This window comes from Drosophila navojoa, chromosome 2, assembly GCF_054131105.1.
Source record: "Drosophila navojoa isolate 15081-1374.11 chromosome 2, UAZ_NAV_1.0, whole genome shotgun sequence".
Lineage (NCBI taxonomy): Eukaryota > Metazoa > Arthropoda > Insecta > Diptera > Drosophilidae > Drosophila > Drosophila navojoa.
The window spans coordinates 13107601-13130293 of NC_142890.1; the positions used below are offsets into that span (position 1 = coordinate 13107601).

General features: G+C 43.2%; 1 protein-coding gene across 8 annotated transcripts in view; it reads left to right on the plus strand.

Annotated features, from left to right (window-relative positions):
- The window catches only part of side (motor axon guidance molcule sidestep), a 71074-nt gene that overhangs the window by 10570 nt on the left and 37811 nt on the right, over window positions 1-22693 (plus strand). For all 8 annotated transcript variants that reach the window (XR_016196740.1, XR_016196743.1, XR_016196768.1 and 5 more), the window contains exon 2: window positions 11670-12455. Coding sequence is in view for 4 of the 8 variants with exons in the window: in XM_089259886.1 (XP_089116012.1) it covers window positions 12143-12455 (313 nt within the window). In the remaining 4 variants the exon portion in view is untranslated. The remainder of the gene's footprint in view (window positions 1-11669; window positions 12456-22693) is intronic.

The following is a 22693-nucleotide window of genomic DNA, read 5'->3' on the forward strand; positions in this document are numbered from 1 at the left end:
GCACACATACATACACATGCATCCACCCTCACGCGCCCGCGCTCTGCTAACTGCGCAGTAAGCAGCGACTGCGCTTGGGCTGCGCTGCAGTGTGGGCAATAGTATGAGAATTTATTTGATGAATAACTTTTTTTGTAGACATGCAATCCTAATGAAATTTTCAGACCGTAATCATATGGTCAAAATGTGTGTACATTCTAAAGCACAAGTCTCTAGTACTTGAAATACGTTTTTTGCAAATTGGGGGCGAAGGGGGCGTGGTATCCAAAATCTGTTGATTACAAAATGTTTGTATTCATCATATATATATACACAGTAAATCTGAAGTCTCTATGTCTAATAGTATTCCAATGAGGCTCAAAAAACAAAATCAATTTTTCGATTATTCTCGATAAAAAAGTTATCGGATGAGTTATCGAAAAAATAAAGCAAACTCGTACTGCGTATGGTATACACGAGTATGCACAAAAAATTTCAGCTCTCTAGCTCTTATATCTTCTGAGATCTCGGCGTTCATACGGACGGACGGACGGACGGACGGACGGACGGACGGACGGACGGACGGACGGACGGACAGACGGACAGGGCTATATCGACTCAGTTCATCGTGCTGATCAAGAATATATATACTTTGTGGGGTCTGCGATGATTCCTTCTGCCTGTTACATACTTTTACACAAAAACATTATACCCTGATTTCCCATTTTCAATGGGTTCAGGGTATAAAAAGCAAAGCGCGTAGGTAGTCAAAGAAACATAAATCATTTTGTCTATTTTTCTTCCTGGAAATGTCAGGCACATTTATGCGGCAGTAGCCTAGAATCCTCTAGGCTGCTTCATAAGGAATATGCATATTCCGCCTGAGCGGCATGTGCTTACGTTGTCTTGATGCTGACCAGATACTGCCATAACTCACTGTCATTGCGGACAGCAGCAGCTTTGTCTGTCGCACGGCCAACCGCAACTGTTGTAAAAACAATCGAATCAAGAGAGCGAGAGAGAGAGAGAGAGATAGAGAGTTATTTCATTGACCAGCATGAATGCAGGCTCCAGAAATCTATTTTATACATCAGATGGGCTCAGTCAATGCGAAGTGAGCTCCACAAAAATCTGGAAGTGAAACCAGAAACGCAAAATTCTGCCTCTGCGTTGGCTATTAAATGTTTTCAGATTCTAATAAATGCCGAATAAATTGTTTACACAAATGTGATTGTGCCCACAGAAAACATTGTTTGTGTGTTTCTATTAGCATTTACATTCGAATTCGATTTCGTGCATAAATAAATATTTGAGAGTCTTTTGATGCCTCACTCAGACAACAATTTGCTTCTTATTTTATTTCATTTCAATATTATTTTATTGCATTTCACAAACTTTTCTTATCTCCTCCCGTGCTATTCACTTCAATAATCGACATCTGCTCTTAATACATTCAACTCGAATCTCGTGAGCGCTTTCCAGCCAAATGCATCTCGTTCTCATTCGCCGCCCAGACGCTTGAATATTTTCTTGTTGCCGCAGGTCTAAAATTAAATCACTCAGACAGCGACTTGTGTTGCTTCGTCGTGTGGCAAGGTTATATACAAATATACGTTGTATCTACTACACGACAGCAACAGAAAATTCTAAAAGCAAAATCATGTGTTTTCAAAAAATCTCCTTTTGAGCATTTTATTGGCTTGTTGTGTTAGTTGTAGCTGCTCGAAGAACTTCAACAATTTGTCTATAATCCAAGCCCATTGTAAATGGGGAATCTGAGTGTGTGTAAATGGCAGAAAGAGGCGTGGCAGTTTATATATTCTTTATTAGGACAACGAGCTTCATTTAGCCCTGTTTATCCATATGTCTGAAATCTTTGAAGATATAAGAGCTAGAAATTTATTATTAAAATAATATATTAAATACTAGTAATTCCAAAATCGTTATTAGTAATTACATAAATTAAATAAAAATTATTAAAATAAAATATTAAAATAAAAACATTATTAATTCGAAAAAAAATCATTATTAATAATTACAAAAATTAAAAAAAAATAAAGCAATTAAAAAATTAATTTAAAAATATATAAAAATTTAAATTATATAAAAAATATTAAAAATAAAAAACAAATAAAACTAAATGCTTCATTAATTAAAATTGTTAAAACAAACAAATTTTAAAGGCATTCTATAGCACACGTAAATAATGAATTAATTAAAATTAAGTTTATTTAATAAAAAACGGGCCATAAAAAATACTTTAATTATATATTGATTAACTGAAAACAACTAAAAATTAGTTATCGATATGAAAAAGTAATCTCAACATTTTTATTGACTTTTTCCGCTGGGATTAACATTTCACACAAAGTCAGTTTTCAAATATTCGAATTGATTTTTAATGCTACAAATTGAGTGAATTAAATCACAATCGCGCGCTGTGTGCCCCGCTTTAAAGCGCGCTGTAAACATTTAAAGCCAAACATTTGTATTGCATCAAAAGGTATAGAAAATATTTTCGTTTCCCCACCGACTGCAACGCCAACAAATTGTTTTAAGCTGCCGCCATAATTAATTGAAAATGATTGTTTTTTACAGTTTTTGTTTTAATATAAGAATTTTTTCATACTCATTCACGAATCGAAATTGAGTGTATTAGGCTTGTGTAATGTTCGTCTAACTGTTCGTTCGTCCATTTCGCCTTTTCACTGTTGAATAATACATAAATATCCCAATTGGGGGCATGGCATATCGGGAAATGGGTTTGACAGCGCTTGGGCAGTGAATGAGTATGCTGCAGTCGACAATGCCTGACTGTTTATATTTGTGTATATATAACACAGAAATGTGATATACTTTAATGGATAAAGAGTATATATGTACATATGTATGTCTGCAATTTAGTTGAACTGAATGCATAGCCAGCCACGCCCCTTATATCAAGCTACCTAAGATATTTCACAGTATCCGAATCACTCTCATGACTACATCTAATTCATAAGTTCAGACACAAATCAAGTCGAATTTGTAGCTCTTAATGGAATAGCCTTATAAGCAGTGTATCATATCAGTCGGTGCAATCCGTTCGCGTTCTTATCTTGGATTTCGTGTGCTGTACGCGTTTGTTTGGGGTACGTGTGCCGGTGTGCGGTTTGCGGCTATTATGCAAATTATTTATTGTGTGAATGAAATGTAAATTTTTAATTGATTTATAAGGAAAAAATTAAAACAAGAAAAAAAATCAACAACAGCACAAACTGATTGCGAAAGTGTGTCACACAGTGACGCACGCGATTTTTGTCGCGTGCGATTTTTTGTTGCTTTGTTGTTGCTCTGTTGTTGTTGGTTTTGCTTTTGCGGGTGCGCGAAATGTTTGTAGCAGCAGCAGTTACATCAGCTACTGCAGCATTTACCGTTACTGCTGCTGCTGCTGCTGCTGCTGCTGCATCGAAACTGTTGACATACACGCACAAATTGGATTTGCTAACGAGGCGGCCGGCGAGGGGGCAAGGGGGCGCGGCGCGGCAAGCGTGGACAGCTTGACAGTTGCCCGGTGTTTGTCACTTTTGGCACTTTTGTTATCGTGGGCTTATTGTTGATGTTGTTGCTTCTGTCATGGCTGTTGTTACTGCTGTTAGCCAAAAAAACAAATAAAAGACAAAAAAAAAGGAAAAAAAAACTCGTTCGCGCCTGTTATTTATGGCTTCGATTATCCCCACACAATGGGCTGCAAAGCAAGCGATGCCCCTCTACAGCCAAACTCCAAGCTGAGCCCAGCGCTACCGGGGAAAGTGTTTGCAAAAAGCAAATCCTGGCAACGAGTCAGCCTGGCAATAAAACAAAACGTACACGCGCGCCGCTCGACTCGCACAATGCTAAGGGGGTAAACGGGGCCGGAATAAATGCTGGGCAGAGCAAAGGGCGTGCCGGTGCGGTGCGGTGCGGTGCGGTGCGGTGCGGTACAGTTCGGGGTCTTTGGAGGCAGCTAGCATACAGAAATCACAGAAGCAGCACAAGGACACGCCGGCAGGCAGGCAGGCAACCAAAGAGGCTTTACGTATTTTCAATAGTTTCCATTGTGTATTCAAACACACACCAAGCACTAAACAATCAAAGGCACACGCACACACATGCATACATATAGTTAAATATGCATACACTCACACATATGCGGACTGGGCCAATCTGTGTGCTGATTTCAACGTTTGAATTATGATTTTCATGTGGCGAAGTTTTAGTTTGATTTTCGCTTCGTTTCATCGCTTTTGTCGTTGTCGTTGCCTTTCGCTGATATTACTCTTGCTCTAGTTGTTGTTGTTGTTGCTGTTGAGCGACAAAATTTATATGCGCCACTAATGCGGGCACTTAAACTACACAAACAAAATGGCTCTTGTTCCCATGGAAGCTGCTCCCATCCATGTGTGAGTGAGTGTGCTTATGTTTGTATGTGTGTGTGTGTGTGTGTGTGTGTGTTTGTGTGTGCTGCTAGTAAAAGTCACTGGAGACTTCTGGCCCTGGCCATGTGAAAATGACTGGAATCGTATCGAAAATCAAAGGTCACTTTTGGGATCAATTCAAAAGGAATTGCCGCATTCAAATCGCTGCGAGGCACTTGTGAAAACACACACACACACATACACATACGCTGAGTAAAAGCAACGAAAACATCAAAATGGGTAGCTATTGCCACACATACACACACACATACACATATATATCTTTGACTATATGTATATGTATGTATATAGATTGTGGCTGCTGCCATAGATATTCAAACTAAATTGCGTCATCTATAACAAGCGTATGTGTGTGCGTGTGTGTGTGTGTGTGTGTGTCTTTGCTGACTGTCGATAGGAAATGAATTTTAATGATTACCCAAAAAACTTTGGCTTGTTATTCAGCCCCATAGGGTTCGATGTGTTTTCTCTTATTTTTTTTTTAGTGGGCGTGGCAGGCCCAGGCAGCCAGTCAGCCATGGCTTGTTTTGCACAGCGATCGAAAACTTTATACATTAAATTGTTTACTTTTTGGCTGGCCGAGTCGCCTAAGTGGCCGATAACGATAACTGAGCGCGCATGAATTGAATCAATTCAAAATACAAATTCCGCAAGCCGCCCAGCAGCTTGACCTGGGCCAGGCCTGGCAGGCTGGCAGGCGCCTGACAAACGCCCCAAATGCACTTCCATGAAATGGCGCGTGGCAACGCCTCAGCCATCGCTCCATTGCTGCTCACTCACTCCCACTTCGCGTGCGCCGCTCCTTCGGGCTCCTTCGCGCTGCTCTAGCATTGGCAGCTGTTGGCAATATGTCAAGAATCCGCAGTGCACTGCTCCGCCCAAATGCCAGACACGTTTGTGCAATTTATTTTTAGCGCAGCTAATTAAAAATCAACTTTCTGTTTCGACTCGCGTGGCCAAATGCGAAATGCGAAATGCGAAATCTGAAATGTGAAATTGTGAAAATGCGAAATGGGAAAATGGAAAAGCACACACACAAATGCATTTTTGTCATTTGAAATATTTATGAGTATTTTTATTAAATTGTTATTTTGTTTTTGCTCTCACTATCAGCCTCTCCCTCTGTCTCTCTGTCTCTCTTTCTCTGTCTCACTCTCTCACATGCAATACTCCATTGGCAGCTGCTCGAGTTCTGCTTGAAGCGCTTCAGTTTTAGGCTCGTCTATTTGCATTCGATTTGATTCCTTAATGCTTGGCGCTTTTTCTGCTCCTCTAATTAATATGAAAACAAGATACACTCACTTCCTATTGCTGGCCGTACGCCAGGTGTGGGCGTGGCAGTGGGAGAATTCCCAGCTGTCAAAAGTGGTTTAGCAAGAGTTTATGTTGTTCTGCGAAAGGAGGAGAACAAACAAGAAAAATACAAGAAATACGCATACGCCGTGTGTGCAACTAGAGTTGCGTCCTGCGGGGCGGGGGTAGCGCATAATTAATTATTTGCTGTGCTGGGCTTTTTGCTGGAGACGTCTTGATAAGAGAATAAATAATGAAATACAAACAGAGTCAGTCAGCAGCTGACACCAAGCACAGCGGCCACACACCACACACTGAGGCCGACTGGGAGTGGGTTGAGACGGCTGCCTTGAGTGGGTCATGTGTTCTAATGATACGCCCACCGGGCAGGTGGCTGGCCTTGCTGTGTCTGCTGTTTGCATTGAACGGGCGGAACTTTAAGCAAACATTTAGTCTGCGACAGGGGGCGGGGTCTGATGGGGAAATATCATCAAAGACGGACAGCGTTCGGTTTTAAAGATAAATTACGAATTTAATGCGAGCCAGCAAAGTGTGAGAGTTTGTTAAGATAATTTTGAAAATGAAAATGAAAAAAAAAAAAGTGGCAACCGTTAAATAATTGCGAGCTGCAACCGAAAAATTCCAACCACGAAAAGGGTTTGCAAATGCCAAAGACTTTGGGTCACATTTGCTCGTTTCGGGGAGCCGAAGAATATTAATTGAAGGATTAGACGCCGCTCAAAGCGTTTGCTCCGTGGGTGGTAGGGAGTGTGGGGGGTGGGGTTGATAGGGTTGGGGGGATGGCTGTTGCCAAACTAACTTCCAATTTAAATTCAAATTTGGGCTTTGGCCTGGGTCGGGCCGTATTCCGCCCCGGGTCGTGCATGCCACGTGCAAATATTTCTGTAAATTAAAATCGTTTAATTTAATTGCAGCTGATGTTAATTTAAATTGCAAAAATTTCATCGCTGACAAATGCCGCCTCATTAATATTGAACAAAAGTTGAGCGAAGCCGCTGCGGAAACTTTAAGCCAGCAGCCACTTTAAATACATAATTTGACAGCCCTCAGATTGACACCCGCAGGGTTGTCCGACCTCTCGCCGTCTCTCCCTCCGTCTCTTCGTCCTCTGGCGTGCTCGCTGAAAATCATAGTCACAGCTGCGCCACCTGTGCGACAGCCGCATGTTGTCAAATTTAAGGTGGATTTTGGGCAACCGCATCGCCAGGACACAGAGCAATAGCAGCTGTATCTCTCTACGTCCGTCTCCTGTCTGTACGCCCGTTTTATTTATATGGAGCTGTCAGAGCAGTACGCGGTGTGTGTGTGTGTGTGTGTGTGCGGGTGCTTGAATCTGTTGCGGACTGTGAATGACAGTAGAGGCCGCAGGTTTTGGCAATTGCCCCTCACGGACGCCCCCTGCCAACCCTGCTGCCCCTGCCCCATGGCCAAAGTGTGTTTGTATTTGACATTTTACTACAAAAGTCAAACTAAGAGATTCACACAGTTTGCACTGTGTGGCTCACGCCACAAACTTTGGCCAGTCATAAAGTCGAGGCCAAATTTAATTTAAGAACTAGTTAACAAAGTTCGGCAACTACATATATCTAAGACGTTAAGATATTGCTTTTATTATATCAAAGCTAAAGCAAAACTTTGCCTCAATTCGCTGCAGTTTAAGTAAATAATTGCAGCTGGGATCCGAAATTTCAGTTTTTAGTATTTACGTAGGCTAAACATCAACTAGAGATTAGAGACTAGAACTAGAGAGTTACTGTATCTATGTATCTGTGTATCTATGTATCTATGTATCTATGTATCTGTGTATCTATGTATCTATGTATCTGTGTATCTATGTATCTATGTATCTGTGTATCTATGTATCTATGTATCTATGTATCTATGTATCTATGTATCTATGTATCTATGTATCTATGTATCTATGTATCTATGTATCTATGTATCTATATATCTATATATCTATGTATCTATGTATACCTATAGAATGATAGTTCGAAATTTAGATCATTTAGCTAGACAATTCAGTCGAAAGTTCAGTTGATGCTTAAAATATGTAAAATTTGCAAACCTTTCAAAATTAATAAATAAAATGCGAAATCATTTTCACTATTTCAACAGCTGGGAATTATTCATAATTTGAGCATATGTTTCACAGATAATATTATATCTGCTCGATCACGCCTTCATTGTTCCGCATAAAACTCAATTTTCATCCAAATGCACAGAAATACAATTTTATAAAAATTTAATTATCACTTTAAATGAACACCTTTTAAGGGCTTAACAAAAAATAACAACAACAACAGCAACAGCAACCAATTTTTTCCGAATTGCAGCATAAATAACGAAGCTGAATGCTGTTAGGGCTGATGTGAAATGCATGTAAATCTGCTCCTCGTGCAACCAGATATGCACGCTGAACTTTTTAAAGCATTTGCATAGGCTTGCTTTGTCCTATTTGCAGTGCAAGGGTAAAAAGCGCAAATGAATGAGCGTAGCTTAATAAAACGATTTCACGTGTGGCTGACAAAAAAAGCTAAATAGGCCAAAGTGACAAAAGCACTAAAATTAAACAATAATAAATAGAAAAAAAGATTTTAGCTAAATAAAATATTTACCTATTCAAGCTGCAATCGGAGCGAAAGAATTCGGGCCAAAATGTCAGCTGATCAATTTATGCAGGAAACTGAGCGAAATTATTACATTATGGGCATACGTAATCGCTGTAAGCCTATTGAATGCTCTCGAATTATGGCCATTAAGTGGCGTTAATAAATGATTTTGTGGAACGTTTTGTGGCTATTAATAATATAACATTGTCTGATTGATTCGAGCGACCATGCGTTAGGAGCTCTGCCATTGTTTAACTAATTAAACTGTTTTTTTTTTCCCCCCCAACCCCGAGCTCTGGCTGCTCATTTCGTTATTGTTTTGTTCCGGTTGCGCCGTTGCGCATTTATTAATCTTTTTCATAAGATGCTGCCGGGTGGTGTAATAAACGCATAAAGGATATTAATGAGCTGCTGTTTGTTTAACGTCGCCTCCAGCTCCGTCTCGGCCTCTGTCTCTGACTTGGCCGGAGACCCACACAGAACTCTTATTCGAATTGCTTTTATTTCAGCTGAAAAGGCAACTAATTGCTTACTCACACACTACACACGCGCGCGCACACACACACACACTCACACACACACACACATGGGCATGTTATTGCTCATGTCGGCTGAGAAGGCGCTCACATATTTCACAAATTGCGCATACGACATGTTAAACGTAAACACACGATGGAAGTCGGGTGAAAGTCAGAAGAGTGAACAGCGCATTATCAGGCCATAGTTCTTATTATTGTTATTGTTGTTGCTGTTGTTGTTGTTGCTGCTGCTGCTGCCTGATGCATGCCTTTTGTCATAATTCAACTTTTATTTACACACGCACACACACACACACACACTCAAGCTGAAAGTGAAATGTGCTTTGAGTGGCGCTAAAAGTATGCCGCGCGGTGTAATAACACGCATTGCTGGCAGGCGCTGATGCTGGCGATGCTGCTGCTGCTGCTGCTGCTGCTGCTATGACAGTGACAGCAGCGGTGCTTATGCTTGTCAGACGCACGCTTATGTTATTACACACACACACACACACACACACACACACACAGTGGCAATTGCAATCTGTGCTGTGCTCTTGTTGTCGCCGCGTCGCCTGACAGCATCTTAGGGCACAGTCATCGCACGAACTGTGATTGCCCGTCAGGACTCAGTGCCATCTGCCACGCCCACTCATTGCCAGATAAGCACCAATGCTATGTCTATCCACATAATAAATATCTATGCGTGTATGCATGTGTGTGTGTGTCAACGCCTCGACTTCAGCTAAAATGTATATTTCTTATAATATTATTATTTTTATTTCATTTTAAAATTTATGTCAGCTGCCATCAGCCGCTGTGCGGCAGCAAAAGTAAAACGAGTTATGCGCTCAGCCACTTTATGGGCCATGAGAATTGCACGAGTGGAAGCATGGGGTACGCCGTATGCCACAATGGCCATACCCATACCCACACCCCTAACCATACCCATTCGCATTCGAATTCCTTAAGCTCATTCGATGGTTCGGCGCCCGAGTTGATGCGGCGTTAAATCTTGAGGAAATTGTGTCACATTATGATGAACATTTATGGCAAAGTTGAGCATTTGCTCATAAATTTACGCTCCTTCGCAGACAGCCGCATGTATGTACATATGTGTGTGTCTGTGTGTGTTGGTGACTGGCTGCACCTGCCAGAGCTTGAATTAAATATGATTGAGTGCCTGCGGTAATTTGACAAGGCTCAGCTCATGTTCCAGACAAGCTGCCTCTGTGGGCGGGTCCTGGCCCGAACACCTGTGCTGAAAGCCAATCAATGGCCGAATAGCGGCAAATGTGTAATTGCCTCAGGGTCCAGGGCTCGACATAAAATACATAAATAGATAAGACGGCAAAGACGCCAATCGCAGAGCAAATAGTAAATTTAGTCAAAACTTTTGCCAGGCTATTTATAAAAAAAAAAAAAGCTCGGACTACACTGGACTGTTAACGCATGTGTACACCGCTGTCGAAAAATGTCAAAAGTTCTACCACACACACACACACGCAGACAGAGAAGGCGCCAAGTGGATCAAGAATGTTGGGGTGGATAAACACCTTATTGTCCTGAGCTGGCGAAACTTTTTTAATTAGCAAATCCAGCCGCAAGTTCAACTTGGCCAATGAATGGCGCTAATGCCGCCGAGTTAATTAATCAGTAATTAAATATTCCAACTAGCTGACAAGAGCAGCAAGCAGCAAGCGGAAAACTACTCATGTTATATGTTGCGATGCCTTCCACGACTGCAGCTGGCGCCATAAAATTTACTAATGAGCAAAGTTTCGGGCCTGTAGGCCCGACTGGCTGGCTCACCTATGTATCTGCAGGTAACAGGCATTGAGAAGGTAACAAATTTCAGCCCTGCAATTAAATGCAAACGGCTGACAGTTGGGCCAACATTGCGTTCGCTTATCACTCTAATCAAAGCAGCTCTCCAAAGTTCAAAGTTTCAAAGTTTATTTATACGCAGATCACAGAGTGTAATATGTGTGTGTGTGTGTGGGTGGGTGCATGCGTGTGCTACTCATTAAACAACGTGGCTGAAAAAGGTCCACCCCAAATGTTGCATAATTATCAATCAATCATATCAATTTTGATGCGTTGCCTAATGAGCAACGCTCGTGCTAAGCACGCAATTAAATGGCAACATTTGGCTGCAGCTCCTGCTCGAGCGCGGCCAGAGTCAAGGTATGCTCCGTGCTGGACTGGACTGCGGCATCCACGTCAATAAATCGACTTGCGCCGCGCCTTAATTACGAAGACTCGCATTGAAATGCGCCATTAATCACACCTCATCGATGCGATGCGTTTGCCTCATAAAAACAGGCAATTTGCAAGCGAGCAGCGAGAGCAGTTTCTATGCCAATAAAAGCAGCCGCTTACCCCCTTGGCCAAGTTTATGAGTTCAATTTGCTTGATGTGCGTGTGCGTGTGTGTGTGTGTGTGTGTGTGTGTGTGTGCGAGTCAGTAAAACATTTTATTAGCACTCTTCATATTTGCCGAAAGCAGCAAACGACAAAAGTCGAGAGTACGGCTAGTTAACTTCGGCCTGGCCGAATACTCCCTAAGAAATAAATTATATATACATATTTACAATACATATACTCTACTTTGCAAACTCTATAACATTGTCAAAAGTATATATGAAGAACGTAGCATAACAATAACAATGTATATCCATCCGAATTCGGAGCTGTTGTTATGTTTAAGAGCAGAATCCCTGGATGTTATTGTGTTGGGCTCATGTTTCATGTCTCATGTTTTGTTTCTGGCTTTCGCTCTTCTATTTGCAGTTGCCGGCTGAGGGACGTCTCCAATCTGCCATGCCAGAAAGGCAATAAAAGTGCAAATAAACATGTAAAAGGACATTAAGATTCCCGTGGCAGCAGGACTTGCTTTCGATTCGAAAGCAGCTGAGGGCAAACAAGCAGCGGCTGACTCACATCTAAATGCCATTTGAAATGTGCCTTTTATGGGCCAAGTTGAAGACGATAGCGAACTAAAGGCGCGTTGGCGCTTCATTAAAGTCAAAAGCGGAAACGCCAGCGGAAACGGAAATAGCCAACAACAGCTCAAACAAAACGCGCTCACTCACGCATTCACCCACACAGACTGACTGAGGCATTTGTCTATTGACGCCCAGGCAAGCTCATGTATTTCCCTAGCTGTTGGCCCACTCGTTTTTGCTTTCGTTCCTTTGACCCTTTGGGGAAACTGAAGAGCGCGCCATAAATGACGAAAAGTTCTTTCGCTCGACTACAGCGAGATGACTTCAATACAATTTTTAATACCAGCAAGCGACATGGCAACTGCAAGAGGAACCACAAAAATGCGATTCACAACTTCAGGAATAGCCATATTCGCCAATTGGCAACAACAACCACAACAACAACCAGAACAACGACAACAACAACAACAACAGCAATTAGAACACAACACACATCGAAAATCACGAACGCGAACGGCGCTGTTCACAGGGAAAACGGTTTCAATTGTCGTTCCGCTGATGTTCCTGCTGTTGCTACAGCAGCCAACGGCGATGCGAGCGGAAGAGGAATCACAGGACTTTCAAAAGAACAGTAAGTACTCGAGCACACTTTTCAATTTCAGTGATTGGCCAGCAGATACCCTGCAATCACCTGGCAAACCTTTTACCCTTTAGGATTCATTGATAGGCGCCTGTTCAAAAGATGATATGCTTAAATATTTAACCAAGAGAAGTGCGAGAGAGAAAATCAAAAAGAGATTAAGAAACTAAGATACAAAAATATTGAGAGAGAGAGAGAGAGAGAGAGAGAGAGAGAGAGAGAGAGAGAGAGAGATAGAGAGAGAGAAAGAGAGAGCGAGGTGGAGAGATGGAGAGAGACCGACAGAGAATGAAAGGCGGTGTAAGCGAGAATAAGAGGGGGGAGAGAGAGAGAGAAAGAGAGAGCGAGAGAAAGAGAGAGAGAGAGAGAGAGGAATAATGAAAGGGAGAGAGAGGGTTAGAGACAGATAGAGATAGCTGTAAAGAGAGAGAGAGATAGATAGGTGGTGTGAGAGAGAACGACAAAGAGAGAGAGAGAGTGAGGGGTGGAGAGAGATAAGTAGAGTAAGGCAGAGAAAGAAAGGGGGAGTAAGGGAGAGAGGGAGAGAGAGAGAGAGATTAAAATATAGGTGCAGAGAGAAACTTGGTGTGAGAGAAAGAAGGACAAAGGGTGTAAGAGATACGCACAGAGAGAGGGAAGCTCCTCTAAAAATAAATAGTTACTAAATTCCAAACAGTTCCCTCACCTATAAATACAGCCCTAAGAAAGTAGCTGAATCGACTTCACAGGCACGCCCACTTCCTTCGACAGCAAACCCAGTCAAGTCAAGAGTATCAATAAATATTCTGGGTAGATACTATTGAATTATATGTTTCATTAGACATGCGCTTCCACGAAATACCCTTTGATTTCGCCACAGCGCTCGAGGGCTACAAACAAATCAAATCATAATCAAAGAGTTCATCTAGTCATTGAGTTAGATCGCCGGCTATCGCAATCATATTTACTCGCCTGCCAACTGCCGAAAGGAAAACTTTTCGCATTGAAGTTGAAGTTATGCAAAGCTGTGCCTGCAGCTGCAGAGCTGCTTGTGCTTGGCCAGCAGACGAAACATTCGGCGGCGCCCCTTCGATTCCGGCTCCAGCCGACCCAGTTGCTCGTCCGTGCTGGAAACTGTGCCAAAAGGGCAGCCGCATCTCTCTGATGCCGATAGATATTCGCACACGTTTGCACAAAATGCTGCCCTGTGCGAAGCAGTTTGTGCAAACTTGCAAATCATTCACCGACAAATGCCAAAATGCTTATCAATGTGCGTTACATAAAACGTGCTGCAGCTTTCCCTTATCCAAATAGACTACAACAAGAAGCAGGAGACAAAAAAAAACGTCGAAAAAAGAAAGGGAAAACTTGAACGAAAACTTGCCAGCCAGCAGTTTTGGCCCAAACAACTTTATAATTTGCGAGGTCGAGCATGTGTCTGAGTGTGTGTGTGTGTGTGTGCGTGTGTGTCCAAGTGTTGTTACAACTTGGTGCCCAGTGCTTTTTACGATGCCATCAACTGGTTGTTGTAATTTACGCTCAGATTATTATAGAGCAGCTAACCTTGAAGCAGCAGCAACAGCAACAGCAGCAACAGCAGCAACAGCAGCAGCAGCAGTCGCCGCAGGAACAGCAGCAACATCGGTCATATCTCATTTCCCAGACTACCAACGAGCATCGTTTTTTTATGTTAGGATGTCAGCCACTCGAAAAAAAAAACAAGCAAAAGCAAAAACAAATCATATTTCGACATCGACATCAGCATATTTTCCTTTTGGGTGCCGTCTGGGCGGCGTCTGTCTTTTGTTGCCGCTCGCTGGGCGCGGCAGGGCTCGGCAGGGCTCGGCTGGACTGGCAGCAATTTATGACAGGATTTGGGCTAAAACGAGACACATTTTCTGGCATTTTCTATTTCGCTTGGCATTGGCTATGGCAGCGCGCGGGATTTTGTTGTAAATTGAATTTCGATGCCTTCGATATAGACATTGCCATGCCCCCCAGTTACGCCCTCGCCTGACTGTTTGCCCTGCGCATTGGGCATTAAATTTAATTATGTGTGCTGCTGCTGTCGCTGCTGCTGCTGCTGCTAGGTCTACTGCTTCCTCTTAACTTATTAGCAGGCAAGCACTTGAGAGCTTAAAATGCCGAACGTTTCTTGGGCAATTTCCATCTTTTGACTTTTGAGACTCTCAAGAGTTCGCCCCACTCGATAGTGGCGCATTTGGCACTGACGACGCCTTAAATGGAACTCGAATGTGCTGCCTAACGTTGCCACATTAACGACTCACAGACACACACACACACACACACACGCATACGCATACGGCAGGGGAAGGGGAAGGGGAAACATGCTGACTCCTGGGGCATTGCCTTGGCACTTGGCTACGGCTTCCGTTTGTCGCATGAATATTTTCATCATAATCGTCACTATTTTTATGTTCACAAGTCTTTTCTGTCACACACAAACACACATATATATACTGCACACTCTCGTTTATGTATGTATGTAAATTGAAATTCTCGGCATTAGCATTCGATTTATGTGCTCTCGATTGTTGTAGGCAAATGTCAAGCTGCGCTCCTCAAGCCATGCCCAGCTTTGTTTTGATGGGCAATCAGCACACGCAACACGGCCGCATACCCAACCACCGCCAGGGGGCGTGGCAGCTCACAGTTCAATTGCAATGCAAACATTTCGCGCCCTCGAACAGCAGCAGTCGACGGCGGCTGCTCTGCTCTGCTCTGCTCTGCTCTGCGCTGTGCTCATCAGCGCGTCATTTGTGCTCTAAATTGGTTTTTTGTTAATTTCATATATGAACTTCAAAGGGAAAAACAGCCAAGGGGTGCAGCACCGCACCGCACCGCACCTCGCCCCGCCCCGACTCCTGCAGCCGTCAGTCGAATGCGACACATGTGCGCTGTCAGCCAGGCAAAAGCGTGGAAATATTTCTCAAACATATTTCCATATTCACGCACATATGTATGTGTAATATATGTGTGTATGTGCGTGTGTTTATATATACCAAATATTTATTTATAAACACGCGCGCGCGTTCGCAGTGTCAAAACAACGTCACAAGCGAGAGCTACGGACGAAGGGTGCAGTACGTTCGAGGGAGGGGGGGCGCCACAAGTCAAGTGCAACATTGCTCGCAGGGGGCGGGTGGGGGGTGGGGCGGCCAGAGGGAAGAGCAAAGAGGAGCGGCGCACTGGCACGTTGCGCCAAGATGCAAAGTTCAATTTCACATGTGGAAAATAACAGAGAAAAATATTGTGGGGAGTTGCTACAAAAATACAACAGAGGAAGCACATGTCACCGTGAAGTACGTGCAAGGATGGTGCGGCACTGCAGCCAGAGATCCAGAGATCTGCAGAGATGAGGGACACCAATACAAAGTGGCAGCAACTGGCAGTGCAGCCCGAAAGACGACAAAGGCGCTGAGCAGAAATAAATGGGCTAGAATGGCTAAAGAAAATGTCGCGCATAGAGGATAAAGTGTGCGCAGGCAGAGTCAATATATAAATATATATACATACATATACATATATCTATATATGACGGCCGCTGAATAAATCGTGGAATTGACAAAAGTCGAGGTATCATTGCACAGTACATGAATAATGCGGATCGGGAAAGCGTTTTATTAGAGCACAGATTCAGCTTAAAGTCTTCTCTGTTCATGGTGCAAAATTGAATTCGCTTTATTTGGGTTTCCCGAAACTGTGCGCACTCAGGCGCAGTTATTTCAAGCGAATAAAAGCAAGCGATCTCGATTATTTTCTTTGTGCAACATGTGCTCTGCACTTGGGCCAGTGCAGCTGCAGCTGCCCCATAAATTCATAAATGCAGCACTCCGGCACTCTCATGAACAGCGCTGGCCAGCCAGCTCGTTGGCCCTGCCAAGTGAACCTTCCAGGCACAACAAGTGTCTAGGAATGCTGAGCAAATGCGGCTACTTCCTGTTTAGCGCGAAATTTCAATTATGAACAAACATGGGCAGGGCACTCTCTCTCTCTCTCTCTCTCTCTCTCTTACTTTCGCTCTCCCTCGTGGCCAGTCAACGTCCGTCGTTCACATAAAATACAACACAAAAATGTTTTATTTGTCAGTTTTCCATGTCTTTTTTTTTTTTCCTCTTTGTGCTGAACAAAACGGAAAAAATCGCTTTGCTCCACTTTCATGGGCGTTGGGGCGTGCATTCGTGCAGCTGTTTCATTTCTGGACAGGCATCAGATACGAGATATATAAATATATATATAAATATATGTGTGTGTGTGTGTGTGTGCGCTGTTATAAGTTAGGGCACCCGCTGACTACTCAAACGTGACTGTCCAAAGTTTTTCAATAAACTTTAACAAGAAAACATTAAAAAGCCACAAGGCTGAAGCAGAGCATTTCCATTGCCATTTCCACATTTCCACATTCCCACATTTTCACATTTCCACAGCGCCGGCAGCAGCCCCTGGGCAGAAGTCAGAGAGCTTCAACTCTATAAAGCGAGCGGCAAATAGTTGTGTGCGCTGCCCTGCCACGCCCTCGCCTTCCCAGTGCGTACGACACAAGTAGATTTACTCTTTGTTATTACGCCGACTAGCTGTTATCTCCCCTCTCCCTCTCTCTCTCTGCTTAGGTCGTTGAAATATAAATTTCACATAAAAGGCAAATCTATAGCACATCTTTAGCTGCTCCACAGTTGGTGGATGGCTTCAGCGGCTGGCTGAGCCACCCGCCAGGCAGAGCACCACCCGGTTAGTGCGCATTACGCGGCAGCGAAATGAAATAAATATCATTTTATGACTTTTTAACTTGCTGCGGCGCCGCCCCGCTCCTCGGCTCCCCCGCTGCGCTGTTGGCCTTAACAGGCGCAATAAATGCAGCCAGCCAAAGCCAAGGCGCATCAGCAGATGGCTGGGGGCTAAGACATCTCTACTGCCACTTACTGCTGCCCGCTTTTATGGTCCACAGTTTCCTTTTTGTGTTGATGTTTTCAGCTGCTCGAAACATTTGCATTTTGCACTTGATTGAGCCCCGCTCTCTGTGAGTAATGCTTCCGTTAATCAACGCAATGCCCCACGGCCCGCCTCTCCCTCCCACCCAACACCCAACTCACAGAGCTCGATTGCTTAGCAGTCGTGGTGAAGCCCCAATGCCAAAAAGGTGTGAATCAACAAATGGAGAGGCGAACCCATACCTCGCTTGTTACTGTATACATATTTATATATGTATATGTATCTGTGTATGTGTAAGCAGACTATATCCAGTGTTGAACATCGTTTGCTGTTGTCAACAGCGTTTGGCCTTTGCCTTTTCCGCTTAATGCTTCGCTTCGCTTCACGGGGGTTATTTCACGAAATTAACCCTTTCGGGCATAAGGCACTCATAAAAAATTCAATTTTATGACCATTTTTATTTGGCCACTTTTCGTCTGTCTGCACATGCCAAAATCGCATTAAAAGCGACTGGTCAAAGCTCTGAATCAGACCAAATCACTCAGCAGGAGTGTGCGGGTGTGTGGGTGTGTAGGCGTGGCCCTTTACAACTACTTAGCCCGTAATTACAGCTATTTACAGGGTATTTGAATTGAAGCGGAATGGCACGCAAACATTTTGTATGCTATCACTAGCTATAGTGAATGACTAGGAATATGGATATGGGTGTGAGCATTTGACAGATGTGTAAACAGAATGGGGGAAATGGAATTTTTAATATCTGATTTTTAATATTTGCTAATATTAGTTGATACTTAAGCATTGATTTCTTAGCATCATTAGCCAGTCTTGAAGATCTTAAACCTATTTCACTGTACTCTAGGAAATATATTTAAATATTATTTTGAATTTAACTAGAATTAAATTGTGCTTGTGCTTATTCAGCTGAATTGATTCCACTTAAATCCTTCATAAATAAATATGTTATAAAAGCCCGCACATTGAAGCATGTCCAATACTTGAAGCCTTTTAATGATCTAAAAAGGAAAATGCGCTCGTTGTAAATAAGCTGCAGAGGCTTCAGTGAGAGTGAAATATTTACCTTTGCTTCCTCCATCTATGTACTTCATATACTCCAATGAGCGTACTTCTCAATATAGAGAAATATTGATATATAAATGGATTAATACTCTTGCATTCGATTCAATATCAGGGAATTCTTTTCGAGTTCAGTTTTGAGTAAATGAGCTCTAGCTGAGTTTAATTTATGAAATTAGTTAATATATCATAGTCCAGGCATTTTCCGTTTGCTTACATACTTTTCCTTTTATTAGCTTAGATTGATTTCTTTACAGGGTATAATTAGCACATGTATGTAAGTGTAAGCGAGGCGCTCAGATGTGACCAAAGTGTCTTACACAGACTGGCATGTGTGTGTGTGTGTGTGTGTAGCTGTATAGCTATATAGCCCAGCTGAAGTTGTGATTCACATTCCGTCAACGGTCGCTGGACATGCCCAACGATATATCCTTCAGCAATGCAGCAGCAGCAGGAGTAGCAGGAGTAGCAGCAGCAGCAGCAACAGTCACACTTCAGTGCACCCATTCGGAAGCCTTTGTTGTTGTTGTAACTGGCATCGAGTTGGTATGAGCTTTGTAATTTTTATCGCCGCCCGGCATGCGCTTTGAGCCGAGCTGGACAGTCGGGGGCTTTGGTGACCCATTGTTCGAGGCGGAGCGGCGATTCGGGGCGCCTGTTTACGTTTATGCTGGGGCAACACGCCTTTATGATTTCTGTTTGATTGCCGCCGCCAATGCCGCCAACAAGCAAGCGCCATTAGTCACACATTGCCGGATGGAAGTGTGAGCGGCGGGGCGGGTCAGGGCGCTGGCTAATGGGTGGGCGTGAAGCGGTTTTTGGCGTTCAAGTGGAAAATTGAATTTATCACTTGAACATGCCAAGCGGACGGACGGCATTTGCCCCTTTTGGCTTTTGTTTCGCTTTTTCTTTCGCTGCTAATTCGCAACAAAATTCCATGAAATCTATTTGGGACACGTAATCAACTCGTTTGTGAATACTTTACTGCCAGCCCCCACCCACCACACTAGTCCCCCTCACCCCAGACTACACACAGTCACCCACAGTCACCCGCTGTCAAATCATTTGTTTTACAATATTTTCCGGTAGGTGGCGCTCCAAGCGACTTGGCCGAGACGAACATTGTCTAAGCGTTAATTGAAATTCGCCCAAGGTGGGCGTGGCATGGCCGGGCCAAAAGCGGAAATGACCATCGCATGCAGGCGCATAGTAATTTGCGAAATTTGCATAGTTTATTAAATTTTAATTTACAAGGCTGCAATTTTTTCCATTTTTATCGCCTTACATACTCAGCGCTGGGGTGATTAGGCACTGGATTTGCATAATATGTTGCCATAAATTGTCGCAAATTGAAAACGCACTAGAGTAGCAGCAGCAGCAGCAGCAATAAAATGCCATAAATGGCATCAGTCGGAGTAAATAAATTAGAGAGCAATGCGCTGGCTGCATTTGAAGCTGGGCTTTGATTTATTTATTCGATAGTCGGCGGACCATAAATTCGAATAGTTTGTCAGCTGTGCATTTAATTAAAAAATTATTTAAATTATTGCCCAGTGCAGACAAGCCTATTGCATTGCGTTGCATTGCATTGCATTGCGCTTCATTTCAATTCATTTGAGTTTGCGTCAAAACGCAGAGAATATAAATCGCTGGCCCAGCCGAGTCCGTTTCGGCGGCAACATAAACTAAACTCGGCTGCGATTGCCGAATCGCACTTGTAAATCTAAACACACAAACGCCCCAGAGTATGCACTGCTCTGCATAAAATATGTACGTACTCCAAACTCTATTTGCTGTTGCTGGCATCGTAAATTTACATATTTTCCGTATAAATAAACTCGTAAAGCGTATTCTGTCGCTCAGACATGGTAAGCAGCAGCAATGCCGCTAGTGCGCCACCGTTGCAAATGTCACGCTGTAAATGGCAAAAGAAGCTCCAAATAAATATAAAATAAAATAGCTACAAAATGGCCAAAAGAGAAGAGCAGAGCACACACACACGCACACACACACACACACACACACATAGTTTGGTGCCAGCAGCAGCCATGCAAGGGTGCTGAAAGGACGCTCGCTGAGGTGTGTCGAGCGCACCACAGGCAAATTGAATGAGCCGCCTCTGAGTTATGGCAGGCTGGGACAATGTTTTATCAGCTGGGCAGCTGATACCAAGGCGCCGCCTGGCTGCGATTCAGAGGCAGACTGCTGGGCGTGGCCATAAACAAGCGTATACTTGATATATTGTCAATGGACTGCTCTAGCATCTTTTGCGCCACTTGAGCTTACTCTAGATTTGGTTTATTGGCAACTGAAAGGGAGAGAGTGAGACTGAGAGAGAGAGAGAGTTTCTCAATCTTCAGCTGCTTCAACTATTGATTACTTTGCTGTCATGATGTTAAATATGGCCAAAGAGCAACGCATTAAATCATCTAAATGTTCATGCTCATTAGCAATCAATGCATAACAACAACAACAACAACAATAACAACAATAACAACATGAACAACAAGCCTGCCAACACTTCACACTTCATTTGTGCTCAACACACACACACACAGCTAACATTAAGGGTAAGCGAGCAGCTCGATTAACAGGCAAATTAGCATTAAATTACTTCTTCTTCTTCGTCTTTTTTTTTTTTTTGAAAACACACACTCGCTGCCTATTACCCACACCTTCTGCCCCCTGCGCTGCCCCTGCACGCACAGTAAATAAATCAATTAGCAGCGAAATGAAAAAAAAAAAGGAAGAAAATATTTGCTGCTGCTGGCTTCTAGTTAGCATTTAGGGTCAGCGAGGGGTGGGCCGCTGTTCGGGCCGGGGGTTGGCGACAGCTGACGCATTTATTGATAAACAAAAAACAAAGCGAGCAACACAGAAAGAAACAATTAAAAGCTTCAGCCGAAGCATCTGCACAACACATTGCAGTCCAATATTAATGATGGGCCCCAAAATGGGCCAACTTTCGAGTTCCCATCGGGGAGGAGCTCTCTCCACTGTGTCGATATGCTTGATGGCAAACGCAGCTGCAGCTGCAACAGCCTCGTTACATTATTTTTTTTTTTTTAATTATTTGTTTATGCAACGCAAACAAACTTGGCTGGCGGCACTTCTCTAGCTTGTCTCATTGTTATTGTTATCGTTATGCATATGCGCTTGTCGGCCCCATAAAGAGTAACGGCTCGAAATTCTCGGAAACTCTTGCCCCGAAAAAGAGACAAAAGGCAATGCCAAGGCGCCTAATTAGCCGCACTCATCGTCATGCGAATTTGTCAAATTAAGCAGCTGGCATTACTACACCCCCCCACCCCTGCCCATCCCTCCCATACTCGCATTTCAGCTGCTGAAATGCCAGTGTCAAAATAAAACGGGCTCAGAATGTGCAGGAAATTACGAGCAGACACCATTCCAGCTGGCATTCGAGCAATGCGCCCTGAGCTCGGACAGCGCCAAACATGGGCGGCATGCGCTGATGCGGCGCCAGCAGTCAGCTGAAATTAAATATCACCAACTGCCAGCGCAGAGCAGAGTCGCAGCTCCCTTCGAGCTGAAAGTCGACTCCATGGCCGTGGCCGTGGCTGAAGCGACGCTGATTAAAAAATTGTTTGACAAGAAATCAGCGCGACGTTTGTCTGGCCTCGCTGCCCGCGCGCTTATCCTGAGCACCAACTGGCGGAAGCAGTGAAGTGTCGCCGTTAATTCGCCGTAAATTTAATTGTCGCCTGCAATTAAATTGATTTTCCAGCCGGTAGCAGTCGATGTCTCTGCTCTGCCCCCGACGCCTGACATCGCATCGACTTTCATTATTTTTTGTTGGTTTACTTTTTTTCTGGCCCTATGCGTCAAAGGAATTCCTTCTCTTCATTTTATGGCCAAACTATTTCTGAACGATCTGGGTCAACCAGGCCAATTAAGTCTTTTATGTCGCATGCATGTAAATAAAATGCAAGATATAAATAAAAATATTTAAATAAACAACTAAAACAAAGGCAAATACGGAAAGATTGGGCGAGTTGGTTTTTTCTTTGCAAAGATTTTTTTTTTCCCTATTTTTTAAGCCTTTATAAATTTTGGCTTTTGAATTTAATCGTTAACGCTCTAGTTAAACATTTCTGAATATAATCTTTAAAAGTTGTACCATTTTTTCCAGTAATTTCTAAAGTATGTGCGATGCGTTTGTTTTATTTTTGTTTTAGTCAATTAAAAACAAATTTTTTTTATCT